Source organism: Dunckerocampus dactyliophorus, chromosome 6 (genome assembly GCF_027744805.1).
Source record: "Dunckerocampus dactyliophorus isolate RoL2022-P2 chromosome 6, RoL_Ddac_1.1, whole genome shotgun sequence".
NCBI classification, from domain to species: domain Eukaryota; kingdom Metazoa; phylum Chordata; class Actinopteri; order Syngnathiformes; family Syngnathidae; genus Dunckerocampus; species Dunckerocampus dactyliophorus.
Genome location: NC_072824.1, coordinates 14,789,371 through 14,805,430, shown reverse-complemented (window position 1 = coordinate 14,805,430; position 16,060 = coordinate 14,789,371). Strand labels below are relative to the sequence as shown.

Below are 16,060 nucleotides of genomic sequence, written 5' to 3'. Positions count from 1 at the left end.
TGTAAAGTAAAAAAATATATTTAGAAGATCGTAAACAGGTTTCTATGCTTTAAATATGAAACTATTCGGTTTATAAATGAGTCCTACTTTGTTGAAATTCACTTATCACATTATTGGCCTAGAACACGTGTCAAACTCAAGGCCCGGGGGCCAGATTTGGCCCGCCATATCATTTTATGTGGCCCGCCATATTGTGCCATATTTGTATATATTGTAATTTTGTTATTAATATTAATTTTGTATTTACTTTTTTAAGATTTATTTTTCATTATTTTACTTTTATATTATTGTAAAATTATATTTATATTATTGTATTTTTATATTTATGCTGTATGCTGTATTATTTTTTACTTTCTATAAATATATTTAAATAAGTAAGAATTTTAATAAATAAAAAATATTTTACAAAAAAATGCATTTAAAACATATTTTACAATAATTTAATAAACATTTATTGTTCCATTTACAATAAATAATAAAATAATATATTAAAGTAAAAACAAAACAAAAACAATTTAAATTTTTTTTTTTAATCAAAAAGACAATCTTTCTTGCCAAATGTATTTGTTGTCAATATTGACAGAAAACCTCATATTTTTTTGTTGTCAAATCCAATTTAAAATGACTATTTTTTATTAGTTATTAATGAAAAATTTATGTAATAATGAACGAAATTCTAAAATCGAATTATAAAAAGTGGCCCTCTGAGGATAACCATAATTGCGATGTGGCCCGCGGTGAAAACGGGTTTGACGCCCCTGGTGTAGAACCAATTAACCACGATAAACAAGGGGTTACGGTCTTTTACATATTTTACAATTAATGTTTTTATATATAGTGCAAATGTTCAGTGTGCTCATGATAGTGATGTTAATGAAGCCTATCATACAGTGAAACAACCTGATACCAAGATTTATGGGTAGTAGTTACTTGTTGAGAAAAAAAGCACAATATAACCAAACATAAATAGATGAAAAACAAAACAACCACTGTAATATTTTTTATAACTCCCACACATATAATTTTCCATGGAAAAAGAAATGTTCAGTGACTTTTAGTTGTACCTGATCCATTCCGGGTGGTGGTGTCCCACGAGGACTGGGCGGAGAAAGTGGGCCTGAATCTTTCTGGGCCCCCTTTGACCACATCTGATATAAGATGACAAAATATCCATTAATAGCTTCATACTGATGGACATGTTTTTTTTTTGTTTTTTTTTAATTGAAAAAGATTAACTCACCTTTTCTGATTGACATGTTCCCAGTAAGACAGAAAAGCACTTTTAAAATGCATAAATTCCAGCATCAAGGCTAGATTTTCACAAACACACTATTGTAGACCCCCTGCAGGCCCCTAAAGAAGAAAGTCAACCTGATTTATTGCACTTCTCACTGCATTAATATAAATATTACTGAAAAGGAGGTTGCCGATTGAGAGTAGTTCATAAATTGACCACTAGAGGGTACTAGAGAAGAGCCATTGGTGGCCTCTGAATGGACTCGTGTGGAAGGATGAAACACTATTTAAAGTACTTCTAGTCTTTCATTTTCTACCGAGAAAACGGTATTTTTTCAGGTTTCAAAGAATTGTAGACCAATAGGCTGGCTCGCTGACATTGTTTGACGTTGTTCTCCACACTTGCTTGGTGACCACAAACAAAAACAATTCTGCAAAAGTCTTATGCCATCACTGGCTTTGTTTAATGTTTTGTCACTAGGACAAAGTTCAACAGTAAAGAAGCAGTGGAATTATTTATGTTTCATTCCATTTCCTCAATGATAATGGTCAGACTTATGTTTTTTAGGGTTTGGCTGATTATGTTGCATACTGAAGTCGTCTGGGGACAAAGGTTTATGTTTTTTTTTTGGCTGTTGCTGACTTGGCAGACTGCGGTAAACAATGTAAACACCCTCTGTGGTACAAGTCTGTATTTGGGGCTTTAAACAAATTACAGGCAACTCTTGCAGTCCCTGTGAAAACACTGTGTAAATGTACTTGTTTTGATATGTCTGATCACAGAACATTTGTAGTTTTACATTTTGTTTTAATCTTGTTAGTGGGTCAATATTGTGGAAATGTAATTCAGTGTATAATATTTTAGGATGTTTTTGTGTGCGCTCTCACGCCAAGACAACAACAAAAGGGGAGCCGCACCCATGTAGACAGCGTGCGATATTGTGTAACTGAATGTGTTGTGGTGTTCTGAAGAATTCAACTGCGTAGCAAACTGAAATCATTAAAAGGCCCCAATAACTATTACGTGTAGCACAGATAGTATTGATAAAAGGGGGTGCTCTCATGTTGGTTGTTTTTCCTCGGTGTCCACCCCAGAGCCATACATTTTCGTCATCAGTAAGGTACAAGCGTTTCACAGCCTTGTTTCAATGGAAAACACGCTACAATAATAAGATGGCTGCCATACGGACCGGCATGTTTTATGGCACAAGAGTCATTAAATGTATCCAGCTATTGTGTTTTTTTTAAGGTAGAAATTGGGTAATTTTTTGAGCACACGTTTAATGAATAGTTTGAAGTGTTTTTGATAACATGCAGTAATGTTCAAAGTACTAACAACACATTTTTACAATGTCCTCTGTGGTGGACATGAGGACTTTGTTACTCAGTCTTCATATAAAATGATGAAGATGGTTGATTTGAGGAATGCATCAAAATGCTAGATTCATGCAAGTGTGACAATGCAAAAGTAAGAAAGGAAATTTACAAAATGCCAAAACCGAGAACAGTTCAAGTTCACGCGACGGTTTTCAATGTTCTAATATTAATGTACAGTGGAACCTCAGTTTTTCTATGCCCAGGTTTTCATAACATGAAAATGATTGCCAAAAATATGCCTCGGTTTTTATACATTTTCTTGGCTATCACACGGCCACACAGTGCACATAACGAAGTCATCCGTTTACCCGCGTATTGTCTTGATATGCAGTTAAACGGTGATACCTCATGTGACCAGTAGATGTACTTACAATCTCAGTCTGAGAATGGATAGATAGTGGTCCTTTTAGAGTTTGGACACTATAGACAGATTCCGCTCAGGGAATCTTTTATTAAGTGTGTGCGTGGTTTATTTGTGTATAGAACACACACACACACACAAAACAATGAACAACTCTGTTTCAGTCTCCTTTCTTCCTCTTACTTGTAGCACTGTGCCCCTGCTCTGATGAGGCGATCAAGCACACTGTGTATATCTGAGTTCTGTGTGCTTTTTTGTTTTTATTACAGCTGCAAAATAAGCCACCATGATGCCAAAGATAGCTGCAAGTGCCAGAACTTTGATGAGGAAGGTGAGAAACACTGTTGAATTCAAGAAAGAACTCAACCCAACTCATCAAGCTACAATGACTTCCGGCCCGTAGCGCTGACTCCCATCATTATGAAGCGCTTCAAGTGGTTGGCCATGCAGAACATGAAGTCCATCCTCTCTTCCTCCCATGACCCGTTTCAACTTACATATAGGTCAAACAGGTCCACGGAGGATGACATCTCTGCTGTCCTGTGCGCATGCTGTTCCTGGACTTCAGTTGAGCATTTTAACGAAATCATCCCCCAGCAGCTCATACAACAACTTTGGACACTTGGGAAATGAACTGGATTTTCTCACAGGAAGACCACAAAAAGTGCAAGTCGGCGGCATCAGCTCCAAGATCATCACGCTGAGCACAGGAGCCCCACAGGTGTGTGTGCTCAGCCCTCTGCTCTTCACGCTGCTGACCCACGACTGTGTGCCAAACTCCAGCACCAACCACATCATTAAGTTTGCAGATGACGCAACTGTGGTAGGCCTCATCTCCAACAACGATGAGGCCAGCTACAGGAGCGAGGTGGGTACGGAGAAGACCAAAGAAATTGTTGTGGATTTTAGGAAAAGACCCCCGCAACACCCCCCCACTGACCATCGACAGCGCTGCTGTGGAGAGGGTGAGCAGCACCAGGTTCCTGGGGGGTGCATATTTCCGTGGATCTCTCCTGGTCCAACAACACCACATCACTGGTCAAGAAGGCCCAAATATGCCTCTGCTTGCTCTGCAAGCTGAAGAGAGCAGGAGTCCCCCCCACCCCCCCTCACTCAGCACTCACTCAGCATCTTCAACTCTCCCACCCATCTTGCTCCCACTTCAGCCTCTTGCCGTCAGGGAGAATGTACCGGAGCCTTCAGGCCCGTACCACAAGACTCACAAACAGCTTCATTCATCGAGCTGTCAGGAAGCTGAACTCTGCCAAGTACCTCCCCCCCTTGGCCCTGCCTCAGGACAGTAACCCACACACTCAACAAGTACTAACTCTGCTGTCTTTTTGCACTGGATAGTTTTAGTCGGTTTTATTGCACTGACTGCCTTTTTGCATTACCTACAGTACTTTTAGTCTGTTCGGTGTTTTTTTTTTTTTTTATTTCATTTTGATTTTATTATTATTATTCCTTCTTTTTTTAGTCATATATTATTTATTTTTATTCTTTATCAGCTCCAAGCTTGGTGAGAGAGAAACAGTACATCAATTCTCTATATATTATAGTTTTTTTGTTCATATTTCTGGGTGTCTGGAGCATGTTAATTGGGTTTGCATTATTTGCTATGGAAAAAAATGGCTTTGGTTTTTGTACGTTTCGGTTTTTGTGTGACCTTTTGGAACGGATTAATGGTGAAAACTGAGGTTCCACTGTAACTATCAAAATGCATTATACAAATACAGGCCAGTGGAGCTACTGTATATAAACTGCTTTCCAATGAAAAGTTTATTTTATTTAAAAATGTCTTGTTCCTCTCATCAAAACAAGTAGAGACGACGATGAATTATGCAGTTGGTGAACTTGTCCACTGAAAGGAACTTGGAGAAAAAAATTGCAACTCCTCCAGCGCGGGCCTCCTGATCCAGCTGTCCGCCTGGTCTTGTTTGGCCTCCTTGTTGGGAAGTTCCTGCAGAAAACGTCTGCAGCTGTCTACCAAGTTGGACCACAAGTATGTGAGAAGTGTTGGCATTGTTGTCTGCAGCAGCTCCCTAAAGACTACAATCTAGCACCAAAGCCAAACACAACATCCACGACATGCCATATCAGTGTGGCAGCTGACGATGAATAGCTTGTTTCTTTCACTGTTTATATTGCAAGAGGCACAGTCATCGTCTCGATGAATGGGCCAATCAGAACCCTTCAACTTTACATGCTGTAATCATCAAAGGCAGGCTCAACCCACAAGTAAAACATGCTATTAGAATCTTATTATGCTTTCCACACGTTTAATGATATAGGCAGCAAACTAAGGTAAGCATGCAGTTTCCTAATGCCGTAAAACGCTCCATTCAACAGCAATTACACTCATTATTATCAAGACTGCTGCAATCTACCGTGCAGCACTACTTAGCTTGTGTAAATGTTTACCCAGCTTTGAATGTATAAGTAAACAGACATAGTGCTAAAACGTTGTACCGTTGTACTACCAGTGGCATCAAATGGAGGAAAAGAAATAAAGCTCATAGAAGTATTAGGACACAAAGGCATTACTCATACATGACTTGGAAGAATTTTTGTTTTTTTACACTTGTGGCACCCTCTATAGGTTGTTCTCAAAATGCTTTGGAAGACATGCTAGCATACATGCAAAACAGATATCCTCAAAGTTTTACAATCATTAGACAAATGGTCAATGACGTATGGGCAATTAGTCCTGCCCGTGTCTCTGCAAAGGTGTTTATGTTGTTTGTTTCATGTTTTTCGACCAATCTTGCTGAAATTTTACAGACATGTTCTTGTCAGTAAGGTATAAGTGTATATATTTATATATTTATATATAAAGGAATGAGCCAAATTTCAGGGTGATTTGGAAAAACACACTCAAATTAAAGCCTGTGTTTTATTTTAGGGCGCATTGAGCCGCGTGACAAATTTTAAGTCAGTCTGACATGGGAGGGGTCAAACATTGGGGTTTAATAACAGCGCCACCATGTTGTGTGTTTGTCTGAAAACAACAGCACAGGCAACAAAGGACTGGTTTGGCAAATTTTCATCCATTTGTGCACTTATGCATTTGTTACGAGAACAATTCAAATGGCTAGCAGCTGTCACATGTTGGTACGGTTGACGAGCTACGAAGTGAAGCTTTAGAAAAGAAGGTTGACATCAATGTCGTCTGTGGAGGAGACAAAAAGACAATAATTGATGCAATGAAGTACAGATTTGTGAGTATGTTTTCTTATGTTTTCTTACTATTTTTGATGCCGAAACAGGAAGTCCACTCGGTAAAGGACACCTGCTTGTCCTTGTCTGCATCACACTCTTGGAAGAAGCGAGAGGTGCAGTGCTCCATGGGTACCAGAGGGACGCGGAGGGGAGCCAGCTCGGAGTGGGACAACAATCTGTACAGGAGACAGGAATGTCAATGTAGGGAAGGGGTTTTAACTATGAGTGTGTTGGTTGTTGTCTTATTGCTGGCAACCACTTTTTGACTTGACTTTGACTTTTTGATTCGTGTTGACAATTTAGCGACATGGTCGCTATATTTAGGGAGTGGTGGGTGCGCATATAAGCGGTTCTTGCATCAAGCATTTATTCAGTAAGTAAATACAAGCAATCAACAAAGGTGAGGAGTCCGCCGAGCCAAGTGAGGGGGAGCGAGCTCCACCTCCTTACGCCGCTGTAAAAAAAAAAAATGTTTGAAAACCTCCACAGTGTATCTCAGCCTCTGACCAACAGAGCCAAGGAAGTAAAGTTTGGACACAATCCTCCATCGCCATGTTGCCATGACAAAACACGTACAGTCCAAAGTGTGGCACAGGGGCCGTCTGTGGAATGTGGCTCATTGCGGACATAAAATAAACAAAAACCCAGCAAAAGTGGAAAAATACAGCAAAAAGTTGTAATGTAATGTAACTACAAAAAGCTAAAATGTTGATACTAATAACTAATAAAAACACAAAGATTTGTCTTTAAGTGTATATGTATGTATAATGTATGTTTATGTCGTTTTTTGTTATTCTACTTTTTTTTGCTGGACAGCGCTGACAAAAATAGATAAAGACAAGTAGATAAGAGATAAACAGTGAGTTGCATTATTATTATTACTTATTATTATTATTATTATACAATATATTATCATAACAGTGGTTTGTTTGTAATAATATCTTTGAGCGTCAACTTGTGGGACGATAGACATTTGAAAACGCACCTGCATTGTTTAGTGACTCGCTTAAATTAAAAGGCCTGTTTGTCCAGTCATATTTTTTCCCTGCAAATTTTCTGAAAATGAATGTTTAAATCTCGTCTCGTCTAGTTCTCGTGGACCCAATCTCGTGCCTCGTCTCATCTCGTGAGTCGGGTGCTTCATGACACCTCTAGTACATGAGACAAGCTCACCTAGCTGGAGCGCTTCAAACATAGAAGTTTCTTGTTCTGTTATTTTAAGAAGCATATCTTAGATTTGAGTACATATTAAGATCAGCAAATTGGTCTCTTTTCTTTATTTTTATAGGGAAAATCAATTTCAAAAGTCAACAAATGGGAGGTGGAATAAACTTGTGTAACAGACCTTGGGCAAGATCAGCAGTAATACTGCTACTGCAGTGTAGTGTTATAGCATAGGTGCCATCCAACTGACTCAAAATTGTCAGTAAAATAAAAAACAATAATACAATTCAAAATTGCTTAGTGACAGTTCTATACTTATATTTTACATGCACATTTTTGACTTTTTTACTGCAAACTGACCTGTCACAGGGGTGCTGGTCCAGCTGAGCAAACTGCCAGTGAACTGGGTAGATGTACATGTTATAGTTCTTCTCAAAGTCTTGGGCAAGCAGCTCAGCAGAGTGATCGCCAGCATGAAGACGCCTCTCGTTCTCAAAGATTTTCTTCACCTATATAGAACACAGAAATGTAAATATCTTACACACCTTACACAGCTATTCGCTTTCCCTACTGACTCTAAAGCGTTGCTTGGACGTGAGGTAGCCAGGGGACATCGAGTCATGTTCATAAAGCTGCAGCAGCACATTTTTCAGCCAGTCCCTCATTCGTAGTGGGAACTGGACTAACTCGGTGTCCACACATGGAGGTATCACTGAGGCAGACAGAAGACAGAGGTCAAGATCACGTCATGCGTCGTTCATGCATGTGTTGATTCACCTTTGCATGGTCCTGTGTAGTCCAGATGAAGTCTGTGTCCCCTCTTGGTGCCGTCCAACTTGCATTTAGTGGCAAAGAGCTCACACGATGTGTTGTATGTCTTGTTGTCTGTCCCGCAAACCTTGAGGGAAAAAAAAGACACAGTCGTTGTGAAATTTGCAGCACATGCACCAGGATATAAGATAAGATAAGGTAAGATATGCCGTTATTGGCCCCACAAGGGGAGATTCCATGTTTACAGCAGCAAGAGCAGAGTACAAAAAGCACACAAGAGCATAGAAAGTGCAAAATCAAGGTAATACAAATCAAGAAGTTATGTACACTATTTACAGCTGTGTACATGTTGATCAGCCCACAGGTTTATTGCATGGTTATTGCACAGTTATTTTACAGGATTTTTGGAGCAGTTTATGTTATGGAATCTGACAGCTGCAGGAAGGAAAGACCTGCAATATCTCGCCTTCACACACTTTGGATGTATCATCCTGTCACTAATGGAGCTCCTTTGTGCAGTGAGTGTGTGTTGGAGGGGGTGGGGGTCTTTGCTTATCATGGAGGACAGCCTGGCTAACAGTGCAACCATGGCACTCTACTGTTTGCTATTCTACTCACATGATCAAAGTCGTTCAAGCTGGGGGGACACAGTGATGGCTCCTGACACACACAGCTTGGCTTGTTGTCTGCATCAAGTTTGCACGTCTTTCCACGTTTGCAGCGAATGTTGTCGCACAGATCTGAAACAAAATAAATAAATGAATAAATCTAATATGGCAGGCTTGGTTCTAACAACAACGCATCATCCTCCTGCATTCCATCTGGCTTCCAGCTTTTACAGAGACTAAATTCAACTTGATCCTGATCTGTATTCACTCCTTAAACCAGCAGAGCTGTGTTTTGCTTGCTTCCATGAAGCAAGAATGGCTCTGCTCATGCTGAAGTTTTAGCAAAATGCTCCAGTCAGCAGATTCCGATGAGAGTGTTGATGTAGTGATTAATGAAGGCTGTTGTATGACACAGGCACCAACCAGGAGGGGCTTCAGGGCGAGGAGAGGGCCTGGCACTCGGGTAGAGATCCACTTTGGCTCTTATCTGCACTGGATTCACACCTACTAAAGGGCCCTACAGGGTGAAACACAAAACAACATTCAAATTCATGTAACTTCAGTGGCTATGACATGAAAAACAAACCAGATGGCGGGCAAATGCAATTACTATGTTCTCCCCTTGAGGGCAGCAGAAAAAGGCTGAAGCTGTAATAGAGCCAGATTAAAGTATCATTTAGCTCAGGGGTCACAAACACAGTGCCCGCGGGCACCAGGTAGACCCCACGACCACATGAGGTGCCCGCAGGCCTGCTTTTCACTCAGGTTTTCAGTTAATAATGTGAGAACATGAGAAAGAAAAGTATTCTGAAACATAAAATGTGAGTTGTGGATACCAGCATTTTGTGAATGTTTTGGTAAAACAAGCATATTTGATTTGTTTGGGTTGAAATAAGTTATGAAAATCATTTCTACAAAAATGAGTAGCTCGTGGCCATTTCCATTTTCTAAAAGTAGCTCTCGCAAGAAAAAACGTTGGTGACCACTGATTTAGCTCAACATTCAATTAAAGGTGTCTGCTGCAGTCACTTCAAATGCACATTTTATACAGTGCTGCTCCAGAATCAACATTTCGCCAAAATGTTCCCCAAAATGTCCCTTGAAGGTGTTCCACAAGTGCCACCACAGAAGGGTACTTGTGAAGGCAAAGAGGAAAAGCGTGACAATAAACATAGAACCAGAAATGAGATTTCCTGCAATACAACTAATTTACCGTAAATGCTATAAATATCGCTTTGGTGTTTATTTACCTAAATCACAAAGAATACATAGGAACTCATATAACAAATTCATTTTTTTGTTAATAATAATTTGGAGTGCATGGGAAAGTGGAGTAGCAACAAGTATATTGCTCAGCAAAGCAGAACCAATGTTGTAATAGAGCTATAGGGAACAAACGGCTCAGCCAGCATTAACACCACTGATGAGTTCATTGCAAACAACAGTACGGCAACAAGCATGACCTTTAAACCATCAGCTGAACTGACATTTTAAAACACATACTGAGGTAGATACATTTTTTTGACCTGGCAGGACTCCAGCGGTTAGCTGTTTTTGTAGACGTTAGGTGTTAGGTCAGGGGTCCTCCGTGGGCAGGCCCGAACCAGGCCGTGGAAGACTTGGGAGCAAGGATTTTTGTAAATAACTACATTGAATTTGACATAAATGTATAGCAGTTTTGGAAATAAAGAGCTATTCTCCAATGCTGTCACAAATAGATTACATTTTTCTTGCTCTTCGTTCATCTCATTGTTGTTCCCAAATGCTGATGCTGTGTGTGAATGTATAAAGGTGAGCTGAGAATGTAGACGTTAGTATGCCTGTGTTGAGTGCGGGTGTTGGTATTTATTTGGTGTCAAGTTAATTCAAGTTAGCACCTGTCCTTAAGGGTTGAGTAGTTTTACTCGATTTTAGTTGTAGGACAACAACAGCTTGCATTGTGTAAGCCATACCCATTGTCCCGCTCGTCTCCTCTTTGCCTTTTGCACCGTGCTGTTATTGTTATTGCGTCCTCCCTCCGTCTCTTGCGACGCCTCTTGGCTCTGTTCATCTTGTTTGTCCTCCCGTTGTGGTGAGTGCTTTCTTGTTCTTTGCTTGTTCTTTGGCTTCCTTGCCTTTTTACTGGGATCATCTCCTCTGTCATCCTGTCCAGCTGAGTCTTCTTCCAAGTGTTCTTTCTCCTCACTCATTTCAGCTGTGGTTTTATTCTGTGAGCCTTTCGCCGTGTTATCGAGACTTGATGCTCCCTGATGTTGTGTTGCTTCTCTGTTTTGCATGACATCATCAAAAACCTCTTCTTTGCCACCTGTTGTTGTAGTAACAGGCTTGACGTCATCTCTGTGGGCTTTCACCTTCTGTAGAAGTAGCCTTGGAAGGGGAAAAATTGCGCTATCGCCAGCGTAGTCGGCTGCAATGGTGGACGCTGTGCTGCCTTCGTATTCGTCCAGCAGAGTAACATTTTCTTCTTCCTCCTTTTCCTTGGGGCTCATCTCCACCTCTGGCACTTCGTCTTTGTCATTTTCCAGGCTTTTGTTTTTCACCCCCTCAACTTGCGTTGTTTCTACCTGTGCTTCTGCTTCTGTTTCCTCTTCATCTGCACGCTCTTGTTTCTCTGCTTCTTCCTCTTCCTTCTCGAGAAGATCTACCAGTTCCTCCCCACTCAGCAGGACCGCCACCCTTTTGTCCTTCCCCGTATTAAATGTGGCACTCTTTTTGTCTGCGTTGTCTTCTGAGCTGGCTTCCTCCTCTTCTTTCTTCAGACTGCTTGCTTTAAAACTCACTAAAGTGGGCAAGATGGGCACCTTGTTGGCCTCCTCAGTGACAATATCCTGATGATGGAGAGAAGAAAATACATTTACCTCACAAATTTAATCCAGAAATGTTATCATTAAAGGAGACATATTATGTAAAACTGTAATCGATATTATACACATATTTGGTCTCTGGGGTGTCACAAAATGTGTCTTTCAGCAAGCTGTTAGATTTTGGCTGTTTTAATGTAATAATCGGGCTAATTTATGTAAGATTGCTCTCAAACCAAGTTTCTCCAACCATGCAACCATGCGAGTACTACACAGAACCGGTATTATGTCAAATGCAAAAGCTAAGCACAGCTGCAGTGTTGTTGGATGCATGGTTGTCCATTTGCATGAGACAAGACAGCCACCCCCAAAACCAGCTGCTCTGAACAGAGCTGTCTGTAGAGGGTTTTAAGAGGTTTTATTTTCCTTATTCCCGGGGTAGTTTGACAGCAACATGCCATGTACAGTATGTGTTATTAAAACACCTAGGGACTGATTTAATATGTGAAATAATGCATAATATGTCTCTTTAAGTTGAATAAGACTTGGCTTTACCTTTTCGTTGGCCTTGTGGGAAGTCCTATGTCCTCCATGATGACTAGTTTCTACCTGTATGCAATTAGAAGGGTTACTGATAATGAAATATTTTAAAAATGAGTATACTACCTGATTTACTACTTACAGACAGGGCCAATGTTGCAGCCAGAAGGCCAAGAAATACGATGTACGCCCTCATTCCTGGAACAATAAAACATATTTAGACAAAATCTTTCAAAAGTCAGAGCCACACATTTAAAATTTCCCAATGAAAAGAACTGGAGCTTTTTATCTGTTGCATGCAGTTGTGTGCATGATGACTGGGTGCCATTGTCATCATGGTAACAAGCCTGCTCCACCTCTTTCAGAAGTCACTTTCCAAAGCTAAAGTCAACATGGAGCAGCTACCAGACTGGAAAGAAGCTGGCTAAGTCCACAGTCCTTTTTCTTGTTGTTGTTGCAGAGCGGAAGCAAAGCAGACATCAGTGGGCCTCCTCTTCATGGGAACAAACGTTCGCTGTTTTGGTCCTCTTAAGCCAGAGCAGCAAATATGAAATCTTAAGATTGAATCTTTTCATACGGATACTGCTTTTCATTAATACAGGTAACACATATACTGTAGTATAAAGACAATGAGATAACTGACGACTACTAACGATTAAACAGTCAAAAGTTTGGGAACACCTTCCCATTTTAAAGAATGAACAAGTGTGTCCAAATTTTTGACAACCATAAATGTTGTCATTTATTATTTAAATGCATTAATTTACCTAAAGCACAAAGAAGACGAGGCGTTAATTTGAAGCAGGCAATAATCAGAGACATGTTATTTCCAAAATTACAAAACTCATTATATAGTATATACTGTATATAAACTTTTTTTTCACTTTCATAATGACTTGGAAAGCATGAGAAAGTGGAAAGTAAAATTAAGCTGTCATGGTCATTTATTAGAAAGGTTTTACACAACACAGCAGCAATAGAACCAATGTTACGAGCAAATTGCAGAGCCAACATTATTGCCACTGAGTTCATCGTAAAACAACCAGACGGCAAGTGTAACATGCATGAGTAGTGTAACCAACATTTTAAAGCACACGCAGAGGTCAATAAAGCTGCTGGAAGCTGACTTCAAATATGCCTGTTAATGTTTTTCACCCGGCACTCATTACTGTTATTTACTTTTTTAGACAACACACCCTGCGACTATCAGAGACTCTGCAGTTGAATCGAGGTGTTCATTGGAGCATTTGCAGCATTATTATCTATATTCCAGAAACTACCTTTCAAACAGGTTCCCCTTACCAAGATCACAAAAATCATCAAAGAAAGTATGCTGTAAGATGGACAGGTAGTCGGCCATTCTGGTGCCATTTATAAGGGATTTGGGTTATTTCCAGGGTTGCACCTGAACAAATTTAGTTTCATTTATTTTTTACATTGTGCGTTGAGCCAATAAAAACAAGCCGTGGGGAGCATATGGCCCCCGGGCCGCACTTTGGACACCGCATTTTAGGTAATTAATCTGATTGCTACTATAACTGAACCCTATGTACTAGCTTACTTTCGTAGATGTTTATTTTGCAATGTAATCTCTTTTGACTTTTGTAATTTTGTTTGCCCAAATGCAATTTTCCACATTTCCACGTTTTGTAAATGTGTCTTCATTTTTGTCATTTTGTTTATATGACGTCTTGGCCACCTGTGACATCCCGTTGATTTTATCAGTACTGTAGTTAGGAGTCTGTCTTTCCAGACAAACATGCATTCCCTGGATTGTCTATCTTGTAATTTCCATTTTACAGTTGCAGCATTATTAAGCCGACAGAAATCTTTAAAACCTATCGAGTCACGTGGTATAAATTCCTTCTCTAACCTGTAATTACGCTCAAGTGGATGTCTCGCACCTTGATATATGGGCTTCGTATGACTACATACTGTTGAGAGCCTCAGACATCACACATATTTTCACAGATATCGTCTAGACTTGTAACACAAAAATTAAAAACATAATCCTGAAGTTGCCTAAAATCTGGAGAGGGTGTACCCACACGTTAGACTTTATGCTTAAGATAATAAAGGTAGTACGTTAATCAATGCAAATGTTTGACCAAAGAGGTGGTCATACAAGTAAACCAGAAACTGGCACACAAATCACACAAGTTTATATTACCTGATGTTAGCTGGTGAAAGGAGAATGAGAATCCTGCTAAAGCAGGGGTATGTGCCACTGCTCAACCTGTGAAGAAGTCCTTTTGTATTCCACACATGCACACACACATGATGGGTCAGGGGTGCCCTTTGATAACAGGAGGGAGGGTCTTTGAGGGTCAGGGAGATACAGAAGAGAAATAAATTGTGGGGCGCAAAGAAAATAGATCACAGCAAGTTCATATAACAAGACAATGGTGCAATTGCTGTAGATGAGAAGTGTAAAGTAGTTATATGAAAATGGCCCTGAAGTAATAGGCACACAATTGTAGCCTACTGAAACAGGCAATTTAATTGGCCCCTAGTTTTAACCTTTTTACAAGCACTCAAGAAATAGACAACAATGCAATATTCTGTTGAAACGGTTCAAATCACATGACCAGATTCATTGTTTTTTAGATAGCTTCCAGCCTCAGAAAACAACGAGGCCCGAAAAACCCAATGACCACACTAAGGGAAGTTCTTCAAATGTCAACCTTTTTTAAGCATTCCCGCCTCGACAAACAGACAACTCTAGTATGGGTAAAGAAAAACAAAAATTGCGCAATGAAAGTTGTTTCCCCCACAAAGAAGAGCCTCTACAAGTTTTCACCAACATTACCCTACGAAAAAAAACCTACCTAGTAGATGGGGAGGCCTTTTATCAAGGCACCTTGTATTTTAAATTGATGTTTTACATCTTGCTTGCTTTGTATTTTATTTACCGGACCTAATATCGTACATACATGTTACCAGGAATTATTTTCCCAAGATAAATAAATCCCTGGTAATAAAAGTTTCTGGAAATGTTGGTGGGAAGGGGCTACACTCATCCTTTTGTAACGTCTGCTAGAAAACACAAACTCTGACAGCAAAGGAAGTCTTGAAATCACTTGAAGCTGCATTGTTAAGGTTATTTCTAGGTCAAGATGAGACCCCTGAGGACTGATTCAACCTTTCTGCAGTTACCTTAGCTCAAGGAAAGGGCACAAAAGGCCTGGGCCTGAAAAAACACAAAACAAGACGTAATTGGATCTGAGAAACTGGCCAAATCACTGCAGCCCCCAAAGCGATATTCCACCTTTTAGAATAATGCATGTTGCAAAGAATTGGAGCTCACTGGAAAAGGACCTCATGGTTGTTTCTGGGCCAATTTAGATGTTCAAACCCAGATTCAACAACTACCTAAACCGCAAAGAGGACAGGGTGTTAATTGAAAGCGAGCCTGGTCCATGCACAAATGGTCAGCTCTCACAAATGGCTCCCCGTAGGCGTAGGGCGCAGTGCTGACCGCACCCCGGGCAACGGTGTCGACCCACCGGCCAAACTATGTGAGGGTAACCAGCCCAGGATGGGGGGCAGTGACAAGACCCAGCGCCCAACGGTCAGTCTTTAACGGGGCAGAGAAGCTTCGACTCTCGATGCCAACGATTTCGAGCGGAGGAACGTCAAGAGAGTATCCTCATGTCATCGTGGTGAGCCACCCTCGCAGATTTCAGTGAAAACATGGCAGCCCCATCGTCAGGCTATCCGCAGTATGGCCGACATCCCTGCCCGGTTAAATCCCCCCTTTGTCAGGATACCCAAGCGAGAACGACTGGTTCCTGATCCCCGCCGGTGTCTGCCAAGGTTGCGTGGCCGCACCAGACATGTTTAACTGTTTTATTGACTATCTGATGTGCGCCCGTTTCCCTGTAGTCAAGATCGGTGACTAGGACCTAAATGACCTGGACGACGCTGACGACACCACCCTGTTCTGCTGCTCATACTCTGAGCTGGAGGGAACCCTTTGTGTG

The 16,060-nt window shown here is 40.6% G+C and overlaps 1 protein-coding gene across 2 annotated transcripts; it reads right to left on the bottom strand.

The window, feature by feature from the left end:
- Positions 1 to 4,756: 4,756 nt before the first annotated feature.
- Positions 4,757 to 14,346, bottom strand: LOC129183300 (SPARC-like protein 1). 2 transcript variants are annotated; one of them, XM_054780389.1, is made up of 11 exons: positions 14,248 to 14,346; positions 12,220 to 12,275; positions 12,093 to 12,146; positions 10,689 to 11,564; positions 9,160 to 9,253; positions 8,747 to 8,868; positions 8,135 to 8,255; positions 7,933 to 8,069; positions 7,718 to 7,866; positions 6,221 to 6,369; positions 4,757 to 6,143 (listed from the first exon to the last, which is right to left on the bottom strand). In XM_054780389.1, the coding sequence occupies exons 2-11, from the start codon at positions 12,271 to 12,273 to the stop codon at positions 6,115 to 6,117; spliced, it is 1,785 nt and encodes a 594-aa protein (XP_054636364.1). In that variant the 5' UTR covers positions 12,274 to 12,275; positions 14,248 to 14,346; the 3' UTR covers positions 4,757 to 6,114. The 2 variants fall into 2 exon arrangements, with proteins under 2 accessions (XP_054636364.1, XP_054636365.1); XM_054780390.1 differs by lacking the exon at positions 14,248 to 14,346 and having other exon boundaries at positions 12,220 to 12,404.
- Positions 14,347 to 16,060: the final 1,714 nt, after the last annotated feature.

Excerpts from the sequence above, each read along its gene's own strand:
- LOC129183300 (XM_054780389.1), bottom strand. The coding sequence starts at position 12,273 with ATGAGGGCGTACATCGTATTTCTTGGCCTTCTGGCTGCAACATTGGCC. Across the intron at positions 8,256-8,746 it reads GCTTGAACGACTTTGATCAT|GTTTGCGGGACAGACAACAA; the intron begins GTGAGTAGAATA and ends TTTTCCCTCAAG. Across the intron at positions 6,144-6,220 it reads CTGTTTCGGCATCAAAAATA|ACGACATTGATGTCAACCTT; the intron begins GTAAGAAAACAT and ends TCTCCTCCACAG.